We start from the raw sequence: 23,749 nt of genomic DNA, 5'->3' as shown, positions 1-23,749 counted from the left end.
GTACATTCAACAGGCTCCCCATAACCACAAGCCGGGGCACTGAGCCATCGCCCAGATTCCTGCCATGACCTTGACCTTGCTGTGGCTGCTTCATAACGGGCACCTCCTAGGCACTGCCAAGGCCTCTGCCTTCCCACACTGGCCTTGCAATAGTGAAGAGAAAACCTACCCAGCTCTCCACCCGAAATGGAGAAGTCTCTCTCGAGAATCGCCCACTTCTGGATGTGGTAGGGCCGGGCTGCCGCGTTTGTGTTGACCCTCCGGATCCCCTCTTCAATGGCCTGGTACACGGCCTCATCCTTCTTCCCCACGATCTCGGACACTGTGGTGGCTCTGCTGCCCACCCGCTGGCAGAACTCCACAGCTTGTTCGGTCAGATTATCAGTTGGGTCAGAGGTCTCTGGGTCCAGAGCGCACTGAAGAGCCAGAGATGAGATGAGGACCAAGCCTTACCCCACAAGACATAAGCCCTGGTCCTGGTCTTACTGCTGTCGGCAAGGGTGTGAATCATGTGAGCTCTGTTTCAAAGAGATGGTTCTAGAATGAGTAGCCGCTACTGTGTTGAGCCTCGTGTTACTGTAGAAGGAGCAGTGGTCTCAGGATTAGAAGACCTCCGTCAGTGATGTCGTCACCTATAAAGCAGGGACCCTAACTCCTGCCTGTCTGTAACCCTGAGGCTCAAGTACCTGCCGAGAGCAATGAGGGAGGGCAGCAGCACTTTGTAAACCGGAAAGTGCAAGTAACATGTCAAGGATCCTCACAGTGGCATGTGTGGGACGGAAGGAATTTCCACGTGCCACAGATGCTCCTACAGTGCAGGCAGCACGGACTCGAGTCATTTCAGAATGAAGCCATGAGATCTGCCTGGGCCCTGTGCTAAATGTGGCTTCTGCCAGCCCGACACACAGACCCCATCACTGGCTGTTACTTCTGAGCCGGGGCCCCCCCAGACACACCTTCAAGGTGAGCAGCATGGACAGGAACTTTCTCTGGTCCCCGATCAGCATGGCGTTGCTGATGATGGGCAGCTCCATCTTCACGGCCTCCTCGATGGGCAAAGGGGGCACATTCTCCCCACCAGCTGTGATGATTAATTCTGGGGAGGCAAGGCCAGGTCCCCGGCAAAGAATGTACGTCAGGTGGCCCAGCTGAATCACAACCCAGGCCTCACCACACCCCGGAAGCCTCAGGTACAGCAGGCAACACAGCTGGAGATGCCCCCTAGCTGGGAGCCAAGATGCAGTGCCTGGCCCTCCGAAGCACCTCACACCTGCGGGGGGGCTGGTGGTGGTCCCCCAAGGACAAATGCCCACCCAGGGACCCCTCTCAGCTCATCATCCAAGACATCTCATCCATGGCCCCCTTCTGCCAGCCCCAGTTCCTGCCCCTGAATAGCCCGTGTCATTTCCCTTCCCTGCCTTTGCTTAATAACCACCATCCCTGTCACGCACAGCACTCACCACCATGCTAAGCACCTCACATAGAGTAATTCATTTAACTGTCACAATAAACCTGTACTGAAGCAGACGCTGTTACTGTTTTTGCAGATGAGGAAACCAAGGCACAGAGATGTTCGGTAACTTGTCCAAGCTCACGTGCTAGTAAGTAGCAGAGCTAAGATTTAAAATCCAGTCCAGGTCCAGAGCCCGTACTGTCACCTGCCCTGCTAGGATGACTCTCCCCTTGCTTGCACCCTTCCCTGGAAGGTCCCCCCGGCTTCTTTCCTTCTGTCCAACAGACTGCCAGGCACTCAGTGCCCTGACCTGTTCTCTGATACTAATAATGGCTCACTTCTAGGGTAGATGGCAATCAATTCAATAAAATAAATTGCACAAATGCACATCGACTGATTTTACTGAGACTACCGTCCCTCCGTTCTAATTTAGAAAAGATTAGTTGGTCGCATTCTGTGCACAGGTCCTGTGCTGACATCAGGCACAGAATACAGCAAGGTTGGCCATGGCTGCAAGGAGCCCACCATGCAGTGGGGCAGTGAGACAGGGAGGCACAGGGGCTGCAGGGCCAGAGCAGGGAGGCGCCAGGCCCAGCTGCATGCTGATCATGAATGGGGGGTTGGCAGGCAGAGGCAGGACAGGAGCAGAAGCTCACAAGCCTTATAAGGGAGCTGCAGGTAGCAAGTGAGGCAGAGGCTGGAGAGGGAGTAGGATGGATCTCGGAGGCCTCTCGTGCTGCCTGAGGAGCTGCGCTGGGAGGTGGAATGGAGTGACAGTAAAGTCCTGGGGCGCTCTGGCAACTCGGGTGAAGAGTGGTTATTTAGGGGTGGGCCGGCTAGAGAGGAAGCCGTGACAAGTGTCTAGATGATCAGAGTTTGTCTAGGACAGCAGACGTGAGGAGGAAAAGACAGACTGGAAATGTGGAACTACAACAACGCAGCCTCCCCCACATATGCCCCATCATGGCCGCCTCATTCCTGCCCTTTTCTCCCCACTGCCGCCCTCTGCATTCTTACCAGCGTCTTTTACCATTAGTAAAAGATAAAAACCCTTAGCAAACTACAGCTGGAAAGACACTTCTTTAATCTGATAAAGAACATCTACAAAATTTTTACAGCAAACATACTTCTAAAAATTTTTTTTTTTTTTTAAGACAGAGTCTGGCTCTGTCACCAGGCTGGAGTGCAATGGCGCAATCTCAGCTCACTGCAACCTCAACCTCCTGGGTTCAACGTTTTTCCTGCCTCATCCTCCTGAGTAGCTGGGACTACAGGTGTGCGCCACCATGCCCAGCTAATTTTTGTATTTTTAGTAGAGACGGGGTTTCACCATGTGGGCCAGGATGGTCTCGATCTCCTGACCTCATGATCCGCCTGCCTCAGCCTCCCAAAGTGCTGGGATTGCAGGTGTAAGCCACTGCGCCCAGCCAAACATGCCTAGTGAATAAAATAATGCTTGTGCCCTGAGATCAGGAACAAAACAAGTTTGACCACTACCACCACTTGTATTCAACACTGCCCTGGAGGTCCTGACCTGTGCAAAACAACAAGAAAAAAATATCATTTGTCATTATTTGCAGATGATACAGTTGTGTCCATAGAATATTCAAAAGAATATATACACTACTAAATTAAATATGTGGACTGATCAAGGTCGTTTGATACAAGGCCAATATGCAAAAAGCAGTTGCATTTCTATATACTAATAGCGAACAAATAGACAAAAAAAATTTCACAGCAACATCTGAGCTGAAAAAATTTTAGAAATGATATTATTTAAAATAGCATAAAAATTATTAGAAGTAAATACAAGGGCAGGGCATAGTGGCTCATGCCTTTAATTCCAGCACTTTGGGAGGCTGAGGCAGGAAGATCACGAGGTCAGGAGTTCGAGACCGGTCTGACCAACATGGTGAAACCCCGTCTCTACTAAAAATGCAAAACTTCACTGGGGGTGGTGGCATGTGCCTGTAATCCCAGCTACTCAGGAGGCTGAGGCAGGAGAATCACTTGAACCCCAAGAAGAGGAGGTTGCAATGAGCTGAGATCACACCACTGCACTCCAGTAAGGGCGACAGAGAGAGACTCCATCACATACACACACACACACACACACAAAGTAAAATACAAGGAAAGATGTGCAAAAATCTCTAGCCTAAAAAATATAGGCTGAATGCAGTGGCTCACACCTATAATCCTAGCACTTTAGGAAGCCGAGGTAAGAGGATTGCTTGAGCAGCCTGGGCAACATGGCAAAACCCCCTCTCTACAAAAATAAAAAATTAGCCAGGTGTAGGGGCTTGTATCTGTGGTCCCAGCTATGTGATCGAGATCATGCCACTGCACTCCAGCCTGGGCAACAACGCGAGACCTTGTCTCAAAAATAAATAAATAAATAAATAAATAGCACATTATTGAGCGAAACTGAAAAAGACCTAAGTAAATGGAGAGAGAGATTTATCATCTTTGTGAATTGGAATACCCAATATATAAAGATGTATTTTTCTCACCAAATTGATCTACAGATTTAATGAAACCAAAAATCAAAATTCCAGCCAGTTTTTGAGGAAACATGCAATGAAAAGTTCCTATGGAAATGAAAATGGCCAAGAATAGCCAAGGTCGTCTTGAAGAAGAAAAAGACCAGGTCTCTAAGGACTTAAGCGGATATCTAGCTTGGTCATAGAGCTATAGAAATTAAGACACTGGGTACTGGTGCAAGGATAAGCGAATAGAACAAGAGAACAGAGTAGAGTCCACACATAGACCTCTCACAGACAGTCACTTGGTCAAGGACACAGGTATCACTGCAAGGCAAGGAGGAAGGGACGCCGTGTTAGTTGGATATATATTTGGAGAAAAGCTATCTGGACCCTTACCTCTCATTATACTTGTTCTAAAAGGAGGGCCAGCTCTAGTTGAATTTGGTTTTCGGGCTACTATCCTCTTTCAAGAACGTGGGTCCCCTCATCTGCCGTTACAAAGAGGAACACCAGGTGGCGCCCAAGGCACATCCAAGCAGCCACCTGTCGCTCCCGGGGTCTTCTGGGAGGGTCCCTGGCAGGGCTCACCAGCCTGCACATCCCAGGGCCCCAACGCCACCGTGACGTTTTGTCCCTCCCTGGGGGCTGAGCTTCCATGGCCATCAGCTGGGGCCTGGGCACGGTCGCACACTGCCTCTGCATGACATCCACAAAGCAGTTTACCCACTCGCTTAGCTTGTTTCGCCCATGAGGCCCTGGCGCGGCATTCCCACGTGGGTGCCGCGGACGTAACACCAACTCAGGTAAAGTAGGTAGAACGTACTTCTACAGAGGCATCCCCAGCTATTTCTGTCTCTGTGGGAAGTTTGTCTTATTTTAAATTTTATATCCAACGTGCATTCTATTCCCCATCATATCCGTGTTTGCATCTAAAAATACGTAATACTTATGCTCTTGAATCTTCTGGAAAGACTTGCCTTATTTCTCTAAAGGTCTCATTTCAGCTCTAAGCTCCACCATTTACCAGCTGGGTGACCTTGGACAAGTTACTTAACCTCTCTGGGTGTCCTCATTAGCAAGTTAGGGTTCATAGAAGAGAGGAGTAAATAAAACGATGTCACTAAAGGTGTGTGACACTTAATAATGGCTCAAGACTGGCGCTGCTATAAACAGTGGTGGCAGTGGACTTCCTGTTCCCACCCCACTATAGCTGTCCAGGCGCTGGCCTTTTTGTTTCTGTTTGGTTTCGTTTTATTTTTGGAGACAGAGTTTAGCTCTGCCTCCCAGGCTGGAGTGCAGTGAGGCGATCTCGGCTCACTGCAACCTCCACCTCCCAGATTCAAGCAATTCTTGTGCCTTAGCCTCCTGAATAGTTGGGATTACAGGTGCACACCACCATGCCCAACTGATTTTTTGTGTGTTTTTAGCAGAGACGGGTTTCACCATGTTGCCCAGGCTGGTTTTGAACTCCTGAGCTCAGGCAATCTGCCTGCCTGGGCCTCCCAAAATGCTGGGATTACAGGCATGAGCCGCCGCACCCAGCCTGGGGTGCTCACCTTTGAGGCGCCCAGTGATATAGAGGAAGCCGTCAGCATCCAGGCGGCCAGCGTCACCCGTGTGCAGCCAGCCTTCTTCATCGATGGCTTCACACGTCTTGTCCTCCATGTTCAGGTAGCCCATGAAGATAGTGCGGCCCCACAGGCAGATCTCACCAATGCCCTCTGCATCCTGGTTCACCAGCTTCACCCGACAGCCGGGCACCACCTTGCCTGAGCTGGTGAGGGAGGAGTCAGGAGACTGGTCAGAGGGAGCCTTCTCCTCCCAGCCCCCATGGTGGGGGAGGGTCTTCACTGATGGCTAGAAGGTATCCCCTCACAAGGCTTTTTGTATTTTTTTTTCTTTTTCTTTTTCTTTTTTTTTGAGACAGAGTCTCGCTCTGTCGCCAGGCGTCAGGCTGGAGTGCAGTGGCTCGATCTCGGCTCACTGCAACCTCTGCCTCCTGGGTTCAAGCAATTCTCCTGCCTCAGCCTCAGCCTCTTGAGTAGCTGGGACTACAGGCGCACACCACCATGCCCAGCTAATTTTTGTATTTTTAGTAGAGACGGGGTTTCACCATGTTGGCCAGGATGGTCTCGATCTCTTAACCTTGTGATTCGCCTGCCTCAGCCTCCCAAAGTGCTGGTATTACAGGTGTGAGCCACCACGCCCGGCCAGGGCTTTTGTATTTTAAGAGGGGACTTAGAGCTGAAAGGTAGAGCCAATTAAAGGGTTTTAGGGAATGAACGAAAGAAGGAACAGAGGAAATGGTAATGGTAGAGCTTGGAGCACTGTGATAGGCTGTCAGGGAGAGGGGCTATTGGAGCACAACAGATGATCTCCTAAATCACTCCTCAGAATGGACCGCCCTCACCACCCATTAGGAGACCGGCCTGGTCCCCCACTCCCACCCCAGCCGGCCCCTGGAACACCCTGGAGCACACCCCACCTCAGGAGAGGGAGGGGCCGGAGGAAAACTGCTCCACAGGTAGACCCCTGCTCAGGGGACACCTGGGCTGTGTAGGCTGTTTTCAACCACAGACGTACACGACACAGTGGCAGAGGCCACCCCCACTAGACTGAGGAGGGTAAGCTGGGGACTCGGCCCAAGGTGGCAGTGCTGGCTCTCGGAGGCTCCACAGCCCAGCGGCCAGGTCTCTGGGACCCAACTGGTGTATAAAGAAGAGGGGGTCCCCAGGGCACTCAGCAGGAGTGCCAGCAAGGGCATGTTGGCGTGCACGTGTGCAGCAGCCTCCAGCCTCACCTGTACAGCCGGTAGTTATACGGGCTGGACATGAAGTGGGGGCCTGAGGTCTCACTGAGGCCATAGCCCGCATACAAGCGGATGTTGAGGCCCAGGAAGAAGTGCTGTGTCTCTGCCGTCATGGGGGCCGCTCCATAGAAGTTCTTCTGACACTTGGCAAAGCCCAGTGCCTGGCGGACCTTGGCTAGCACCAGGTAATCTGCCAGTCTGGTTGTGAAGGGCTTCAGGTCGCTGGTGGGAGAAGGAGAATGGTTCACAGAAGAAATCACACACACACACACACACACACACACACAAACACATACAAACACACAGACACAAACACAAACAAACATACAAACACAAACACACAGACACAAACATACACACACACAAACACAAACATACAAACATACACACAAACACACAAACACACCACACACAAACACACCACACACAAACACACACAAACACACAGACACAAACACACATACACAAACACAAACACACACACAGACACACACACACACAAACACACACACAACACAAACGTACAAACATACAAACACACACAACACAAACGTACAAACACACACACAAACACACACAGACACAAACACACACAGACACAAACACACACAAACACAAAAATACAAACACACATAAACATGAACACACACAGACACACAAACACACAGACACATACACACACACACACACACAAAAGGGTGGTATTCAGTAAGAACACACTGGCTCAGCCATTGCAGTTGTCTGTTCCAGTTGGTTTGAATATTCAGCCTGCCTGTCAACACGCATGCAGAAGTAGGTATGCAGGCACACGCTGTGTGCAAATGTGTCTGAAACCAGGAAGTCAAACCGATTCAGCTGCGTACAGGTGTAGAGGCAACAACACAGACGCATGCCATTTTGCACACACAATACACATGCACAGACTTGAAGTATAAACTTGTGTAGACACAGGTACAAACGTGGGACCCCAGTGAAGCCCACAAATGCTTTGTTCGTGCACATTCACTTTTCACGTCTGTGCAAATGAAGCTGTGGGTGCACAGGCATGTATACACATCTCATGAAACATACCATTTCACAGACACTTGGGGAATGGGAACTACTAAATTGAAACCAAGTCTGATTCATGTCACTGACGCTCCCATAGCACTATGTGGGAATCTAAAAAGCCATGGAAAGATAGAAAGGGGCGAGATCGGAGGGGTCACTTGGGATGCTGAAAACGCTGGAAAGGCAAAGTCCTCATCGCTGTGGCCCCTTCTCCAGCCATCCACTGAGGTCAGGAGACCTCAGGAGACTGTGCCAAGAGCTGCTCCTAGGGAGCTGAATTTCACTTCGGAGAAACCAACTTAGTCCTCACAGTCAGAATCCAAAGGTTGAGTGACTGTTCCCAGCAGGGCCTGGGAAAAGCATAGGCGCTGAAGCCCGGTCATGGACGGGGCCTCTGCATGGGTTCTCCAGAGCTGCCCGGACACTGGCGCTGGGACGGGCATGGCCTATCAGACCCACGCCGTGTTCTGGGTTATGACCAAGCCTGCCGCCTCCCCAGGCCTCCTGCCCGTGGACCCTCTGTACCTGCCAGCGCAGGTGAGGTTCTGCTCCAAGGTCACCGACATGGCCCACAGCAGCATCTTGCGCCGGATGAAGCCAGACTGAGCCGCTGCCTCCTGGATGCGCTCCATGATCTTCTCCCACACCCGGGGCACCCCCATGTGCGACGTGGGCTCCACCTCCCGCAACGTGTTCACCAGGCTCCCCTGTTCACACCAGAAGAGGCAGGCCTGCCAGGTCAGGGACAGCTAGGGACCAGGGAGCCCCTCTCACCAGCCAGGCGTGCAGACGCCTTGCAGGCATGCCAGCAGCACACACATGCTTGACGGGCACCCACGCACACCTGCACACAAGGTGTGGCACATACTGTCGGCCCAATGGCCTTCGCCTCCCTCTCTGCATGTGGAACCCTGGTAGCAGGCAGCTGTCAAGCGGCCAGTGCTTCAGAAGGACCCCAGTCTCGTCCCAGCCCTGAGCGTGGTGACTCTTAACTCAGACACAAAAATCCCATTCTCCTCCGCAGCGTTCCGTTTGAGAACAGACAGGTGACACTTTGGGCCACTGAGATGCAGGCGGAGGGAACATTGCTGGGGTGTTTCTGGGAAGTTTTCCTCACAGTTAAAATAAAGGTCCCAGGAACAGGTGTCTCCTGTGAGGCTGGGGTTCAGGGAAGGGCCGTAGCCAACAGGTGACACTCTGAGGACGCCCGTCCTTGAGGGTGTCGCAAGCCCCACGAACCACTCTGACTCAACTTTATGTAATGGCATCAGGCGCCCTTCTTGTTTGGTCATCTGAGTCAGGCTGTGTCCACTGAGTTCTGACTGATACATGCACAGGTACAGCACACACACAAATGCACACGCAGGTCCCATGGACACGCGTGGAGGTGCCCTGGCACACAGGCTTGGACAGACACACAATAGAGGCAGACTGACCTTCAGGGCGTCGGGTTCGGCAAAGCAGACCTGGGCCCCCCACTGGATGCCCGTCCACAGGTCGTAGATCTGGGCAGCAATGTGGCTGAGGGGCAGGTAGCTGACCACTACCTCCTGCTGCACTTCTGCTGGCTGGATGTCGCCGGCCTGGCTCCCGTACCGCGCCGTCCACGTGATCTGGAGGACAGGCAGATGGGCCCCAGCAGCATCCACAAGCCGCTCCGGCAGTGCTCACCACTGTGGCCACCCTGGGGGCCAGCCCCCGCATGGTGCCCGCTGTGGCATCTCTGCCGGCTCTGAAAACCCCAGGACAGGCCTCCCCTTCCCCTTGCTGGGCTCATTCTGGGCCACAGATTGAAGGGTTGTTCTATCCCAGCTCCCAGACAGAACGGAGGGGCCTGAGGAGCTTCCCCAGGGGCTACTGGGCAGAGCCATGGCCCAGATTCACCCACTATCCCCCCCACCCGGCATCTGTCTTACATTGTCTTGACTCAGCATCACGCCCTTGGGGTTCCCAGTGGTGCCTGATGTATAGACCAGCACACAGCACTGGTTGGGCTGCTGGGCGTCGATGATGGCGTCCAGGGCTTCCTCAGGCACTTCATTCCCCAGCTCCATGAACTCCTCCATCTGCAGCCAGGTGCAGGGAGTAGGCAGGCTAGGTCAGCTGGGTGGGCCCAGCAGGCCCCGCCAGGCGCCCAGGGTCCCGCTGCCCATACCGTGTACACATGGGTCATCTTGTTTGGAGGAGGTTCTTTGTATATCACAACTGCCTTTAGATGTGGCAGCTGTTTCCAGATCTGCATGGACCGGAAAAATAAATCGGGTTTCAGCAAGAGAAATGTTGCCTCCTGAAAAGCACCCCATCTCCCTGTGTGAGTATGCTTGGCAAAGGTCTCTGTGTGCTCCATCTCTGAACTGTGATCCCACCAGGACAACTGCCACCCTTCACTTGTAGTTTCCCTCCTGAGAACTTGGGAGCCGTAAAGGTGGGGATAGCCAGGGGACTGGGGATGGCTCATTTTTTTCCACTGGAGAAAAGCCACCAAACAAGCTGGGACCCGGCTGAACAACCCATGATCCAGCCACACAATGCAGCAGTTCTAGAGGGAGTGGAGGAGAGGGCAGAGGACAGAGGGAGAGAGTTCTACGTGCAGAGAGTGAGTGGTTTCTAGGATGTATTATTAAGTTGAAAAAGAAATGTGTACACAATGCATATATGTAAAAAAAAAAGGTGCAATGTGAATCTATGTGTGCACACAGGTATCTACTTATATTTACAAAAACAGCCTGGGTCAGGGGCTCACGCCTGTAACCCCAGCACTTTGGGAGGCCAAGGCGGGCAGATCATTTGAGGTCAGGAGTTCAAGACCAGCCTGGTCAACATGGTGAAACTCCGTACTACTAAAAACACAAAAATTAGTCAGATGTGGTGGCGGGTGCCTATAATCCTAGCTACTCAGGAGAATCACTGAGGCATGAGAATCACTTGAACCTGGGGGGCAGAGGTTGCAGTGAGCCAAGATAGTGCCCTCCAGTCTGGGTGACAGAGAGAGGCCCTGTCTCAAAAAAAAAAGACCCTGGAAGGTTAAACCAAAACCTGAGTGACTTGCCTATGTATAGGCAGAGAGGGAATAAAGGTAAGAAGAAAGGGAGGAAAGCGAAAATTCTTTGAGTGTACATGGTTTTGATTTTGGAATCATGTAAATGTTTTAACCATTTGAAAAATAAAGTTATATATAAAAGGAAGTCAGGTGTGGTGGCTCATGATTGTAATCCCAGCCACTTGGGAGGCTGAGGCAGAAGGATCACTTGAGGCCAGGAGTTTGAGACCAACCTGGGCAACATAGTGAAGCCCAATCTCTGGGGGAAAAAAAAATACACACACACACACACACACACACACACACACACACACACACACAGATTTAGAAAGGAAAAAAAATGAGCTCCTAAAACTTGAAAACACTCTGAAAGAAATAAATTAGTCCGAGATCAAATGAATTAGTCCAGGTAGTAAAAGCTATCTAACCAGCAGAAACAATAAAATAAAATAAATGAATTAGACCATATTCTAAGTTGGTAACAAAACCCCACACACAAAGAATTACATCAAGATCAAGGAATTTTATAATAGTGAACTTAGATTCCTCTTTTTTAGTGGCACTTACTCTAAAGGCAAAAAGGAATTTGAAATTCTATGCAATAGTCTTATTGGTTTCCGGGGTTTTGTTCCGTTAGTTTTATTTGTTTTGCTTTTATTTTGGAGACAGGTTCTTGCTCCGTGGCATCAGCATGGCCCACTGCAGCCTCAAACCCCTGGGCTCCCATGATTCTGCCTCAGCCTCCCAAGTAGCTGGGACTACATGTTCACATCACCACACCTGGCTAATTAAAACATTTTTTTTGTAGAGACAGGGTCTCACTATGTTGCTAGGCTGATCTTAAACTCCTGGGCTCAAGAGATCCTTCTGCCTTGGCCTCCCAAAGTGCTGGGATTACAGGCGTGAGCTGCTGGGCCTGGCCTTATTGTTGGTAATAATATCGATACCACTATTTTGAAATTATTTGATATATACTGTAAGATTACATTAATGCTATTAGAAACTACGATTTTAAGGTAGAATAAAAGAAATACAAGAATATTAAAAATACAATCAAAGAAAGTAAGCTAAAACCTTGCAGTATAAAATTTGAAATGTTATGGAAGAGAACTATCAGTGTGAACTCATGATTTTTTGCTAAAATATATATTCCTGAGACTTCTGATTCTGGTCATAAGTGGGTAACATCCATCATTGCACTATAAATACTAGGAAAGTGAATAAAACATAGAAAGCAATTGATTTCAGATACCGGCGTACAGACAGCTCAGGACGGAAATCCCTGATTGAGGGAAACAGATGAGGTGAGCCTTTAAGTGCGCCCCAGCTTTGTGCCCATGGGCAATTTTGGGGTTATGGCAAAGAGAGAGAGAGAGAGAGGATAATACAGAACCCAATTGTCTTACTGAGTTGAGGTAACCCAGATCAGAACTCAGGAAAGCTGAGGTGGCTAGAATTTGTGAGACAGAACACCAGAGAGGAAAGAACTATACAGACAGAATTCTAGAAATTCTTTTAGGGTCTTTAATTGACTCTGCATCTGCACATGCATAGGATGAAACTCCATGAAGCTGGAGGCAGACCCATGGCCGGGGCTGGAAGTCAAACAATGGCTGATGTAGGAATTGCTCATGGTTCCCCCCTGCTGCCAGCATGGAGGGACCCATCAGGCATTAAACAGAGTCCTAGAAGGGTCATGTCTTAGTAATGGGACTAAATTAGCCGTAGTAATGGGACTAAATTAGCCGTAGTAATGGGACTAAATTAGCCGTAGAGTAAAGGCTATCTAAAGGCCTGTAAAAGCCTTAAAGACAGCCTCAAAATAAAGTTCAGAGAGAAAAAAAATGGAAAAACATTACCTGTTGGACAATATCAAGAAATCCGACATACATGTAATTGAAGTCCCAGAACATTTATTTAATTGAAAAACAGTCTGAGAAACTTTCAAATTTAAATTGGTGGATTAAAACTATAAATCCACTAATTCCAGAAGCTCAATGACTCCTGAGCAGGATAAACACAAAGAAAACCACCTTAAGATACAACATAACCAAATTGCTGAAAACCGGTGAAAAAGGAAAAGAATCTTAAAAGCAGCCAGAGAAACAAAACACACTAAAGAAATCACAGACTTCTTGTTAGAAGTGATGCAAATGGAAAACATTGAAATGAAATATTAAAAGTGATTAAAAAAAACCCTGTGAACTCATAATTCTAAATCAGAAAAAATGACTTTAAAAAAATGAACCCAGAAACAAGCACCTTTTCAGACAAAGGCAAGCTGAGAGAATGTATTGCCATCAGACCTGTACTATAAGAACTGTTAGAAAAGTTCTTACGGCTGAAAAGATGATATCAGATAAAAACTTGGATCTACAGAAAGAAGAAAAGTATCAGAAATGGCAAAAGTGTGGGTAAATATGAAACATATTGTTTCCCTCTTTAAAAATTTCTTCGAAAGATACTGAACTGGGCTGGGTACAGTGGTTGTAATCTTAGTCTTTTTGGGGGCCTCAAACCCCTGGGCTCCCATGCCTGTAATCTTAGTATTTTGGGGGGCCCAGGTGGGCAAACTGCTTGAGCCTAGGAGTTTGAGACCAGCCTGCGCAACATAGCAAGACTCTGTCTCTACAAAAAATACAAAAATCCAGCTGCTGTCATTCATTTTACTTCCATAGAGGTTATAAACCCCATGATACACTTTAGTACTCTTGCTTTCAACAGCTGAGTATCTTTCTTTCTTTCTTTCTTTCTTTCCTTCCTTCCTCCTACCTTCCTTCCTTCCTTCCTTCCTTCCTCCTTCCTTCCTTCCTTCCTCTCTCTCTCTCTCTCTCTCTTTCTTTCTTTGACAGGGTCTAACTCTGTCACCCAGGCTGGAATGCAGTGTTGCAATCACAGCTCACTGCAGCCTCATGTGACTGTAGTCCCAGCTACTCGGGAGGCTGAGGTGGGAGGATTGCTTGAGCTCAGGAGGTTGAGGGTGCAGTGAGTCATGACTGCACCACTGCACTGCAGCCTGGGTGACAGAGTGAGGCCCTGTCTTGGGAAAAAAAAAAAAAAAAAGATACTCAAAGCAAGAGTGGTAACAATGTATTGTGGGGTTTCTAACCTCTAGAGAAGTAAAATGGATGACAACAGTTGAAAGGTTAGGAGGGAAATGGACGTGGGCTGTTGTGTGCCTCCACATTTCATGGGAAGTGGTATGCCTGAGAGTACACCGTGGGAAGTGAAAAATGCACATTGTAACATCAGAGCTACTGATGGAGTAACAAAGGGCAGCTAATAAGCCAGTGGCGATCAAACGGAATACTAAAACAAAACAAGATAAAAAATCCAAAAGAAGTCAGGAAAGAGGAGAAAAGGAACAAAGAACAGATGGGACAAATAAAAAAATAGCCAAATGGTGGATTTATACATAATGTTGTCAGGCTGCATAAAAGCGCAAGAGTCAACTGTGTGCTGTCTACAACAAACTCACTTTAAATATAAAGACACAGATAGGTTAAAAGTGAAAGAATACAAAAATATATACATGCAAACATTAATTGTCAGAAACTTGGAGTGGCTATATTAATTTGAGGCAATGTAGTTTTGGAACAAGAATTATTACCAGGGATAAGGAGGAATATTTCTTAATGATAAAGGATTATACAGTAATCTAAATGTAATAATATAATAATCTAAACATGCATGTGCTTCATAACAGAGCTCCAAAATGTATAAAGCAAAACCTAGTAGAACCAGAAGGAAACATAGATGAGTCTGCAATAATAACTGGAGGTTTCCACACTCCCTTTCTCAGAGTTTCATAGAGCAAGAAGGCAGAAAATCAACAGGGATACAGAAGGCAACATTAAAACACTACCAACCAACTTGATGTAATTAACATTTACAGAACATTCTAGCCAACAACTGCAGAGTACACTTCTTTCAAATATCCCTGCATTCACCAAAAGTCATCATTATTCTATCTCACCTACTCTGTACAGAGTGTCTCAGGCACCAAATAGCCTCAGGTAATGAGAGAAAGTTCTCTCTTTGGAGAATTCCAGCCGATGAATTCGAAAATCAACATTTTGCCACCTCTACTAAAATAATTAATTCAGGCGAACATCACCAAGGGATGCTAAAACCATTAGGAGAAAGGTTGATGGGAAATTTCCCAGTGGCAGACGAGAAGGTGGTCACCACAATCTGAAGCCCAGCATCACCGAGAGTGGTACCACCTGCCATCACGTGCCTCTTGGGACAGTGCACTATGAAGGACACGGTTATCACCTATGAGGCGTTCTTGCCAAAAAGTTCAATCTGAAATGCATCAAGCATTTAGATCTAACAGGAAATACAGAAGTTAGAGCAACAAGTTAACTGACAGCAGAAGGTGGCGTCGGACAACCACAGAACATGAGACCTTGTACGAGACGACTCACCTAGTTACTGTAGTGTCTGTCTATGGCAGAACTTCTTACGGGGGATGTGTGTCAGGATCACCAGAGGGCTTGTGAAATGTGAGTGCTGGGCCCAACACCGTAAGTTTAGGACTCAGTAAGACCAGGGTGAGGCCTGAGAATTTGCATTTCTACGTTCCCAGGTGATGCGAATTTGGGGACCACACTGATTAATGGCAGGGCTTTGTTCTGATCTGGAAGACACTTAAGAGATACCACCACATGCAACACGCAGGTCTGGTTTAGATCCTGATTCAAATAAGCCAACGATACGATGACATCGTGGGTGGAGAGACAGAAAGCAGAATGATGGCTGCCAGGAGGGAACAGGGAGTTGTTTAATGAGCACAACATCTCAATTTTGCAAAATGAAAAGAATTCTGGAGATGAATGGTGGTGGAGGTTGTACAACAATCTGAATGCACTTAACAGCACTGAACACTTAAAAATGGTTACGATGGTATGTTTTTATGTTACACGTATTTTGCTACAATAAAAAATTGGAAAAAAGACATTATGTGTGTATTAGATGATATGAAAGAATTAATTTACTTGTGCTAGGTGGGACAAAGTTACAGAGCTTATCTGAAAATTGTTCATATTTTTTAGATATGCATATTGAAGTATTCAGGTAATGAAGTGACATGATATCAGAGATTTTCCTTCAAACTCCTCAGCAAAAAGATGAATTAAAGAAGCAAGTATGATGAAAACGCTTCAATAGTGATTGGATCTGATGATAGATATATGGGGATTCTCTCTACTTTTTTGCTTGAAAACTTTTATAATACAAATTTTATTTTAAGCCAGATGTATTAGTCTGTTCTCACATTGCTATAAAGATATTGCAGTAACTTGGTAATTTATAAAGGAAAGAGGTTTAATTGACTCGCAGTTCTGCATGGCTGGGGAGGCCTCAGGAAACTGACAATCATGGCATAAGGGGAAGCAGGCACATCCTACATGGTGGCAGGAGACAGGGCGAGTGTGTGTCAGTGCAGGGAAGTCTGCTGTTTATAAAACCATCAGATCTTATGAGAATTCACTGGCTATCATGAGAACAGCATAGGGGAAACCATCCCCATAATCCAATCACTCCCACCGGGTCTTTCCCTGAACACCTGGGGATTACAATTCAAGATGAGATTTTTATGGGGACACAAGGCCTAACCATTACCAGGCATAGTGTCACATGCCTGTAATTCCAGCATGTTGGATTGTGTGAACCCAGGAATTTAAGACCAGCCTGGGCAACATAGTGAGATCTTGTCTCTGTAAGGAAAAAACACAGAAGTTACCTAGGCATGGTGCTGCAGGCACCTAAAGTCCCAGCAACTCAGGAGGCTGAAGTGGGAGGACTGCTTGAGCACAGGAGGTCGAGGCTGCAGTGAGCCATGATCACACTACCGTACTCCAGCCTTGGTGCCAAAGTGAGACCTTGTCTCAAAAATTTAAAAAACCAACCCAGAGCTACCATGAGCAAGCAGAACCAGGTATCTTATGTGTGGCCAACAGAGCCAGCATTCCTGGCTCGCTTCAAGGAATGGGTGGGCTACAGGGAGGGGCCCACTGTAGAGACCAGGAGAATCCAGCCTCAGCTCCCAGATGAAGATGGGGATCACAGTGACAAAGAAGATGAACAGCCTCAAGTAGTGGTTTTAAAAAAGGAAGACCTGCTGGGCGCGGTTGTTCACGCCTGTAGTCCCAGCATTTTGGGAGGCCGAGGTGGGTGGATCACAAGGTCAAGAGATCGAGACCATCCTGGCCAACATGGCGAAACCCCATCTCTACTAAAAATACAAAAATTGGCTGAGCGTGGTGGCGCACGCCTGTAGTCCCAGCTACTCGGGAGACTGAGGCAGGAGAATTGCTTAAACCCAGGAGGCGGAGGTTGCAGTGAGCTGAGATCACGCCACTGCACTCCAGCCTGGCGCCTGGTGACAGAACAAGACTCTGTCTCCAAAAAAAAAAAAAAGAAAGAAAAAAGAAAAAGGGACTCCTGTCACTTGAAGAAGTCACGAAAATTAAAGCAGAAATAAAGGCTGTCAGAGCAGATGAAGAACCTCCTTCAGCTGATGGAAGAAACCTATATCGAAAACCAGTCAAGCGTCCCTCAAATGAAAAATGTTCAGGTTTAACAGGAAGCTCAAAAAAGAAGCCAAATGAAGATGAAATCAATCAGGACTCAGTCAAAAAGAACTCACAAAAACAAATAAAAAACAGTAGGCTCCTTTCTTTTGACAACAAAGATGAAAATAAGTAAGTGTAAATAGTTTGAATTTGGTCTAAAAAAAATTTAAAAAACCAAGCTTCCTTTTAAATACTGACCTGGGGTGGTCATTTCGTAACTCTGGGCCTCAGTTTCTTCAACTGCAAAATGGGGATGGGTGCACTCACATGGATTAGAACAAATCCTTGGAGGGGTCTGGAACCTGAAGGCAGAACTGGTTGGGTGCAAAATGTAAATGTGGGACCCCTTCTTCAAACCTTAGTAAGACTTTCAAGGCTAGGCGAGGCGGTTCATGCCTATAAGCCCAGCACTTTGGGAGGCCGAGACAGAGGATTGTTTGTTTAAGGCCAGCCTGGGCAACAGAGCAAGACCCCATCTCTACAAAAAATTAGCCAGGTGTAGAGTCCCATGCCTGTAGTTCCAGCTACTTGGGAGGCTGAGGTGGGAGGATCACTTGGGCCCGGGATGTCGAGGCTGTAGTGAGTTATGATTGAGCTACTTCACTCCAGCCTGGGTGACAGAGCGAGACAGGAAGAAAGAAAAGAAAACAAAAAAAGAAAAGTGAGGTGGAGAAGAGAAGAGAGGAGAGGAGAGAAAAGAAAAGAAGAAAGAGAAAGAAAGAGAGAAAGAAAAAGGAAGGAAGGAAGGAAGGAAGGAAGGAAGGAAGGAAGGAAGGAAGGAAGGAAGGTAGGTCGGGCGTGGTAGCTCACACCTGTAATCCCAGTACTTGGGGAGGCCAAGGTGGGAGGATCACAAGGTCAGAAGTTCAAGACCAGTCTGGCCAACATAGTGAAACCCCGTCTCTACTAAAAATACAAAAAATTAGCCAGGTGTAGTGGCACGCACCTGTAATCTCAGCTACTTGAGAGGCTGAGGCAGGAGAATCGCTTGAACACAGGAGGGGGAGATTGCAGTGAGCCGAGATTGCACCACTGCACTCCAGCCTGGGCAACAGTATGAGACTCTGTCAAGACAGAGAGAAAGAGGGAAGGAAGGAAGGGAGGGAGGGAGGGAGGAAGGAAGGAGGGAGGGAGAGAGCGAGGGAGGGAGGGAGGGAAAGAAAGGGAGAAGGAGGAAGAGAGAGAGAGAAAGGGAAAGAGAGAGAGAGAAAGAGAGAGAGAGAAGAAAGAGAAATAGAGAGGAAAGAGAAAGAAAGGAAGGAAGGAAAGAGAAAGAAGAAAGAGAGAAAGAGAGGAAAGAAAGAAGAAAGAAAGAAAAGAAAGAAAGAAAAGAAAGAAAAAGAAAGAAAGAAAGAAAGAAAGAAAGAAAGAAAGAAAGAAAGAGAAAGAGAGAGAGAGAAAGAAAGAAAGAGAAAGAAAGAAAGGGAATTTCAGAAGCCTGGGCTTTGTGTCAGGTGGAGGACGGGCCACAGCCCCGCGAAGCCAGCACCGCTTCCACAGGCCGAGGGTTGAAACCCTAAGGTTGATGACCCGTTCCCGACCCAGACGCTGGTGGGGGCTGGAGACCTCCCTCTGCCTCCTCTCAGTGACTCTGGCCTCCAAGGGCTGCCAGGAGCTGCCACAGCTACCTATTTCCTTCTCGTCCTGGTGGGAGGAGGAGGGGCATGCTCTGCCGCAGAGTATTCAGGGAGTGGCTGATTTAGGGTATTCAGAGCGGGCTCTGGCACTTTGTAAGCTCTCCATAAACGGTGCTTTGTGGAGAGATTGCGGCCCCTCGATTTCTCTCACAAATGGTTCTTAACGGCTCCCTCTTAAGAGCCTGCAGCACAGAGTCACTCTACTGCCGCCTGCAAGGGATGGGACCTTCAGTAAGTCATAGTTCACTTCTCTGGCCCTTGGTTTTCTTGCCTGTCAAATGGGTGAGGAGACCCATCTCCGCAGGGCGCTCAGTGGCGCCAGTGTGGCATGAACCGCATCTGGCCGCTGCCGTGGCTACTGGCACCCTCCTTTCCCACTCTGGTCTGTTTCTTCACGTGTGAAATGGACAGAGGGGAGATTGGCGGGGACGGCTTTGCCAGTCCCTCCAGGTTCTGAAAGTTCCCTGCGTCTTAGAGCTCCTTTCTCTCGTCTTACAAGTGAAGACTGTAACAATGTCATGATCTACAAGCACTTACATGGTGCTGCCATGGGTTGGATTCTGTCCCCCGAAAAGAGATATGCCAAAGTTGAAACCCCCAGTACCTCGGAATGTGACCTTATTTGGAGACACGGTCTTTATGGAGGTAATGAAGTTAAAACAAAGTCATTAGGGTGGGCTGGATCCAATATTCCTGGTGTCCTTATAGAAATGGGAAATTTGGACACAGAGACAGACAGGACGATGACGTGAAGACACCGGTGGAACACCAGGTGAAGATGAAGGCAGAGGTCTGGGCCATGCGTCTACAAGCCAAGAAACACAGATGGCCAGCAAGCCCCGGAAGCCACCCAGTCACAGCAGCCGTGGTCCATGAACGCGGGTGTCCGCCAAGAGCCAGACGCTGGTCTAAGAGTTACGCTCATACCAGCCCTTTGAGGTGACCTCTGCGGCTGCCACCATCCTCCCCAAGGCCACACTGCATTTGAGCTCTGGCAGGTCCAGCCCCAGCCCAGGGGTGTGTGCTCACCCACTTCTCTACACCTCCTCTGAGTTTAAACCCTGCTCAGAGGCCTCGGTGCGTCTGGCAGGGCAGCTCTGAGGTCTTCCCAGGGCTACATTTTATTTTGCTGTGAGCAGGAAGTTCTTGGCCTGGCTGCCGACAGCCTCACCTGAGGCTACGTTAAAGTGCACTCTGACTTGGGGCTCCCCTCCAAGAGGTTCTGCCTCAAGGGTCTGGGCTGCAGTCTGGGACTCCCCCAAAGAGGAGCTGCCCTGCTGGGAGTGCCTGCCCTGCCTGCTTTTCTCTTCCAGGCTTTAGGAGACTTCACTAGAAATGAGGGTAGCGCCTGCTGTGGCTCCTCTGGGGATCCAGATCCCCCAGTCATGGGTGGAGTCATTTGTCCCACCCTTGGGTACAGATGGCGAGGCTGTGGCCCAGGTGACATCTCCACAATCAGAGGTAGGCCAAGTCAATCTCTGAGGCCTCCTTTGAGGTGCAGGGAGCCCCTGAGTGCCTTGAAGGCTGTTGGGTTCAGCTGGGACACAGAGGTGTCCCCAGGCCACCACACCCCAGTATGGTGAATGCGGGGACAGAGCCAGGTAGGGGTGGGCCTCAGATCAGGAGGCATCATCAATGCGCCAGAAAAGACCCTGCTGGATCTAGAGGCGCTCCGAGCTCCTGCTCTGCCCCCACTGTGTCTGACTCGTCTCACCCCTCACCCTGTGGCAGCCCTCACCGCCCCCCACCACCCTGTTCCTCACCTAGACTCAAGCGTTCAAGTTGTCAGAGTCCTAAGCCACTCACCTGCACTTAACCCTGCCACCGGCGGAGGACCCTGGCCCCACAGCTCCTGTTGCTGCTTAGGGGGAGACCCCGCCCCAAAGAGAAAGCCATGGGAGGCAGTGGGCTGGACAGGAGCCCTACCCAAGGCCCTGTCACCACTTCCGGGGAACATCCCCCAGGCTCCATTTCCTTGCCTGTCAAATGCGTGGGTAGCCGCTGCCCTGCCCTGCTTGCTGTGTGTGCATTGGAGGTTTCCTGCTGAGGATGAGGGGAGACTCTGGGTGGAGGTGGGAAGGTCCCGTGTGAGTTGGAGTGGAGGTGCATGGAGACGCCCAGCCTCTGACCCTATGCCCGCTGCCCCTTCCCCAAACCTTCAGGATCTTTTCCAGCTGCTTCTGCGTGTCCACCACAATGACGTTGGCGCGGCAGTCGTGGGCGATGTACTGGCAGGCCTCAGGGGAGCTGGTGGTGTAGATGCCAGTGATGATGCCACTGTAGGAGACCCAGGAGGATTTGCCTTGGGGCAGGTGCAGAGGGGCCACCTCCTTCCCCCAGCCCCCAGACCCAGTGAGCGGCCCCAGTGTGGCAGGAGGGGCTCCCAAGGCACCTCAGCACCACTGTCCCTGCAGAGAGGGTGCCAGACGCAGGTTCACCCAGAGCCCCAGGGAGGAGGCAGGATGGCGGGGAGTGGGTGGGGGCTACTAAAAAGAGATAAGGACCCTCTCCTAACCTCTGCCCACTGCTAACCCACTGGAGACCCTCCCCTGCCCCCGCCACTCACCCTGCGAACACTGCGCCCACTGCCGAGAAGAACCACTCCGGGGAGTTGAAGCCGAGGATGGCCACGCTGTGGGCCCGCTCCAGGCCGAGCTCCAGGCCAGAGGCAGACAGGCCAGGTCAGCCGGGCAGGTACCAGGACCCTCACGCTCCTCTCAGGGCCCTCACCCAGACTGCAGGGGACCCTGCAGGTCCCACCCTCCCAGGGTCCACTCAGTCAGAGAATCCCCTTGGATCAGGAGGGGTTGGTCACTCAACAGCCCTCGCCGCCCCTCCCAGGGCCTTCCCGGGGAGTCTGCCCCCGCCTTCAGCCCAGCGTGCTGGGCTTCAGCCTGGCCTGAATGTGATCACAAACGAAAAGCAAGAATCGAGTGCTTGGCGCGTGTTCGGGACTCAGGAAATATAAGCTCAGTACGGGGCCCAGGGTGCGGTATCAGCTCTGTGCTCAGTGGTGGCTTTTTTTTTTTTTTTTTTGAGACGGAGTCTCACTCTGTCGCCCAGGCTGGAGTGCAGTGGCACAATCTCGGCTCACTGCAACCTCCACCTCCCGGGTTCAAGCGATTCTCCTGCCTCATCCTCCTGAGTAGCTGGGATTACAGGTGCGTGCCCCCATGCCAGGCTAATTTTTGTATTTTTAGTAGAGATGGGATTTCTTCATGTTGGACAGGATGGTCTCAAACTCCTGACCTCGTGATCCACCCAGCTCGGCCTCCCAAAGTGCTGGGATTACAGGCGTGAGGCACCGCGCCTGGCCCAATTTTTCTATTTTTAGCAGAGACGGGATTTCACCGTGCTTGCGAGGCTGGTCTCGAACCCCTGACCTTACGTCATCTACCCACCTCGGCCTCCCAAAGTGCTGGGATTACAGGGGTGAGGGTGACTTTTACAGTTATTGTTCCTAAGGGCCTTGCCCAGTGGGCAGTTGGGGAGGAGGCCTGTGAGGCCCAGGGCTGGCAGGCACATCTGGGCAGGGGACAGGACTTGCACAGGGGCCCCCTTACCTTCAGGAAGCCCTTGGCGGCTCTGCGGGCGAGCAGATAGTACTGGGAGTAGGAGATGTGCTCCCACTTGTCCTGGCGCTTGAAGCCCAGAGCGCTGAGGTCCCCGTACTTGTCCAGGGCCTCGTAGAACATCCGATGCACAGTGTAGGGAAATTGTGGGCAGCTGGGGTCTATGCGCAGGCGTACCTGCCCATCAGCCCGAGTCGTCCACAGCGCCTCCTCTGTGGGGTGGGGGAGACCACAGCTTGGATCATGCCCCCCTGGGGTTGTCCCCAGGGGACCCTGGTCCTGCCCTGGGCAGAACTCGCAGGCCTTCTGGTGCTGACAGTGCCTTAGGTACTGGGCCTTGAGGCTGGCAGGCAAGGGTAGACTGGGGCAGGCTGGGAGACTGCCTGGAGGAGGAGGTCTGACCTAGCCTTGAAGGATGGGCAAAGTTTAGGGCTGCAGCAAGGAAGAGGAGAGGAAATAACTGGAGGACAGGTGGGGGTCCTAGAAACTCTGTTCCTTCTTTTATCCCAGCTGGAATTTGCCTCCCAAGGTTGGGCAGTGGAGCTCAGTCAGATCTCCAGGTGCCTTTGGGTGTCCGGCTTTCCCTACCCTCTGTGAATGGGTTGGGGACAGATCCAACTAGATAGAAGGTGAAAGCACCAAAGAGAACGACCCTCCCGAGGATCTGGAGGAGACTGAAAACCACCAGCCCTGCTCTCCAGCCTGAAAAGTCTCCCAGTCTCAGGAAATCACAGCCGTCCTTGCTCATCCTCCCTCACAAATGAGGCGTCTCATTTCGGGTTCACAGCATGGGTTTGGAGCGCCCCCTGTCGCGCAGATGGGGCAGCTGCAGCGTGAGAGGTTCAGTCATTTACCCAAGGTCACACATGAAGGAGGTGCAGCATCAGGATTTGAACTCGGGTGTACCTGGTGCCGCAGCTCACGCTCAGGACATTGGCCAGGGTGCCACCCGCCTTTAAGAGTCAGAGGCTTACTCTGTGTGTGGTGGGTGGGGACTGAGGTTGACCACTTAGTATGCAAGACTTGGGACAAGCCACTGAACCACTGAGTCAGTTTCAGGAGAAAGATGAGGACTCAGTTCTCAGGGTGGACATGAGGATTAAGAGAACGGGTGTAGGCCCGGCGCG

General features: G+C 50.1%; 1 protein-coding gene across 2 annotated transcripts in view; it reads right to left on the bottom strand.

The window, feature by feature from the left end:
• ACSBG1 (acyl-CoA synthetase bubblegum family member 1) overlaps nucleotides 1-23,749 on the bottom strand; it is a 72,137-nt gene that overhangs the window by 3,003 nt on the left and 45,385 nt on the right. For both annotated transcript variants that reach the window (XM_017519344.2, XM_037735165.1), the window contains 11 exons: nucleotides 22,614-22,834; nucleotides 21,617-21,705; nucleotides 21,207-21,327; nucleotides 9,951-10,031; nucleotides 9,712-9,861; nucleotides 9,232-9,408; nucleotides 8,321-8,502; nucleotides 6,737-6,967; nucleotides 5,493-5,710; nucleotides 957-1,096; nucleotides 170-416 (listed from right to left, as the gene is read on the bottom strand). In XM_017519344.2, coding sequence (XP_017374833.2) covers nucleotides 170-416; nucleotides 957-1,096; nucleotides 5,493-5,710; nucleotides 6,737-6,967; nucleotides 8,321-8,502; nucleotides 9,232-9,408; nucleotides 9,712-9,861; nucleotides 9,951-10,031; nucleotides 21,207-21,327; nucleotides 21,617-21,705; nucleotides 22,614-22,834 — 1,857 coding nt within the window. The remainder of the gene's footprint in view (nucleotides 1-169; nucleotides 417-956; nucleotides 1,097-5,492; nucleotides 5,711-6,736; nucleotides 6,968-8,320; nucleotides 8,503-9,231; nucleotides 9,409-9,711; nucleotides 9,862-9,950; nucleotides 10,032-21,206; nucleotides 21,328-21,616; nucleotides 21,706-22,613; nucleotides 22,835-23,749) is intronic.

This window comes from Cebus imitator, unplaced genomic scaffold (genome assembly GCF_001604975.1).
Source record: "Cebus imitator isolate Cc_AM_T3 unplaced genomic scaffold, Cebus_imitator-1.0 Scaffold737, whole genome shotgun sequence".
Taxonomy (NCBI): Eukaryota; Metazoa; Chordata; class Mammalia; order Primates; family Cebidae; genus Cebus; species Cebus imitator.
This window is presented reverse-complemented; position numbering and strand designations above follow the sequence as displayed.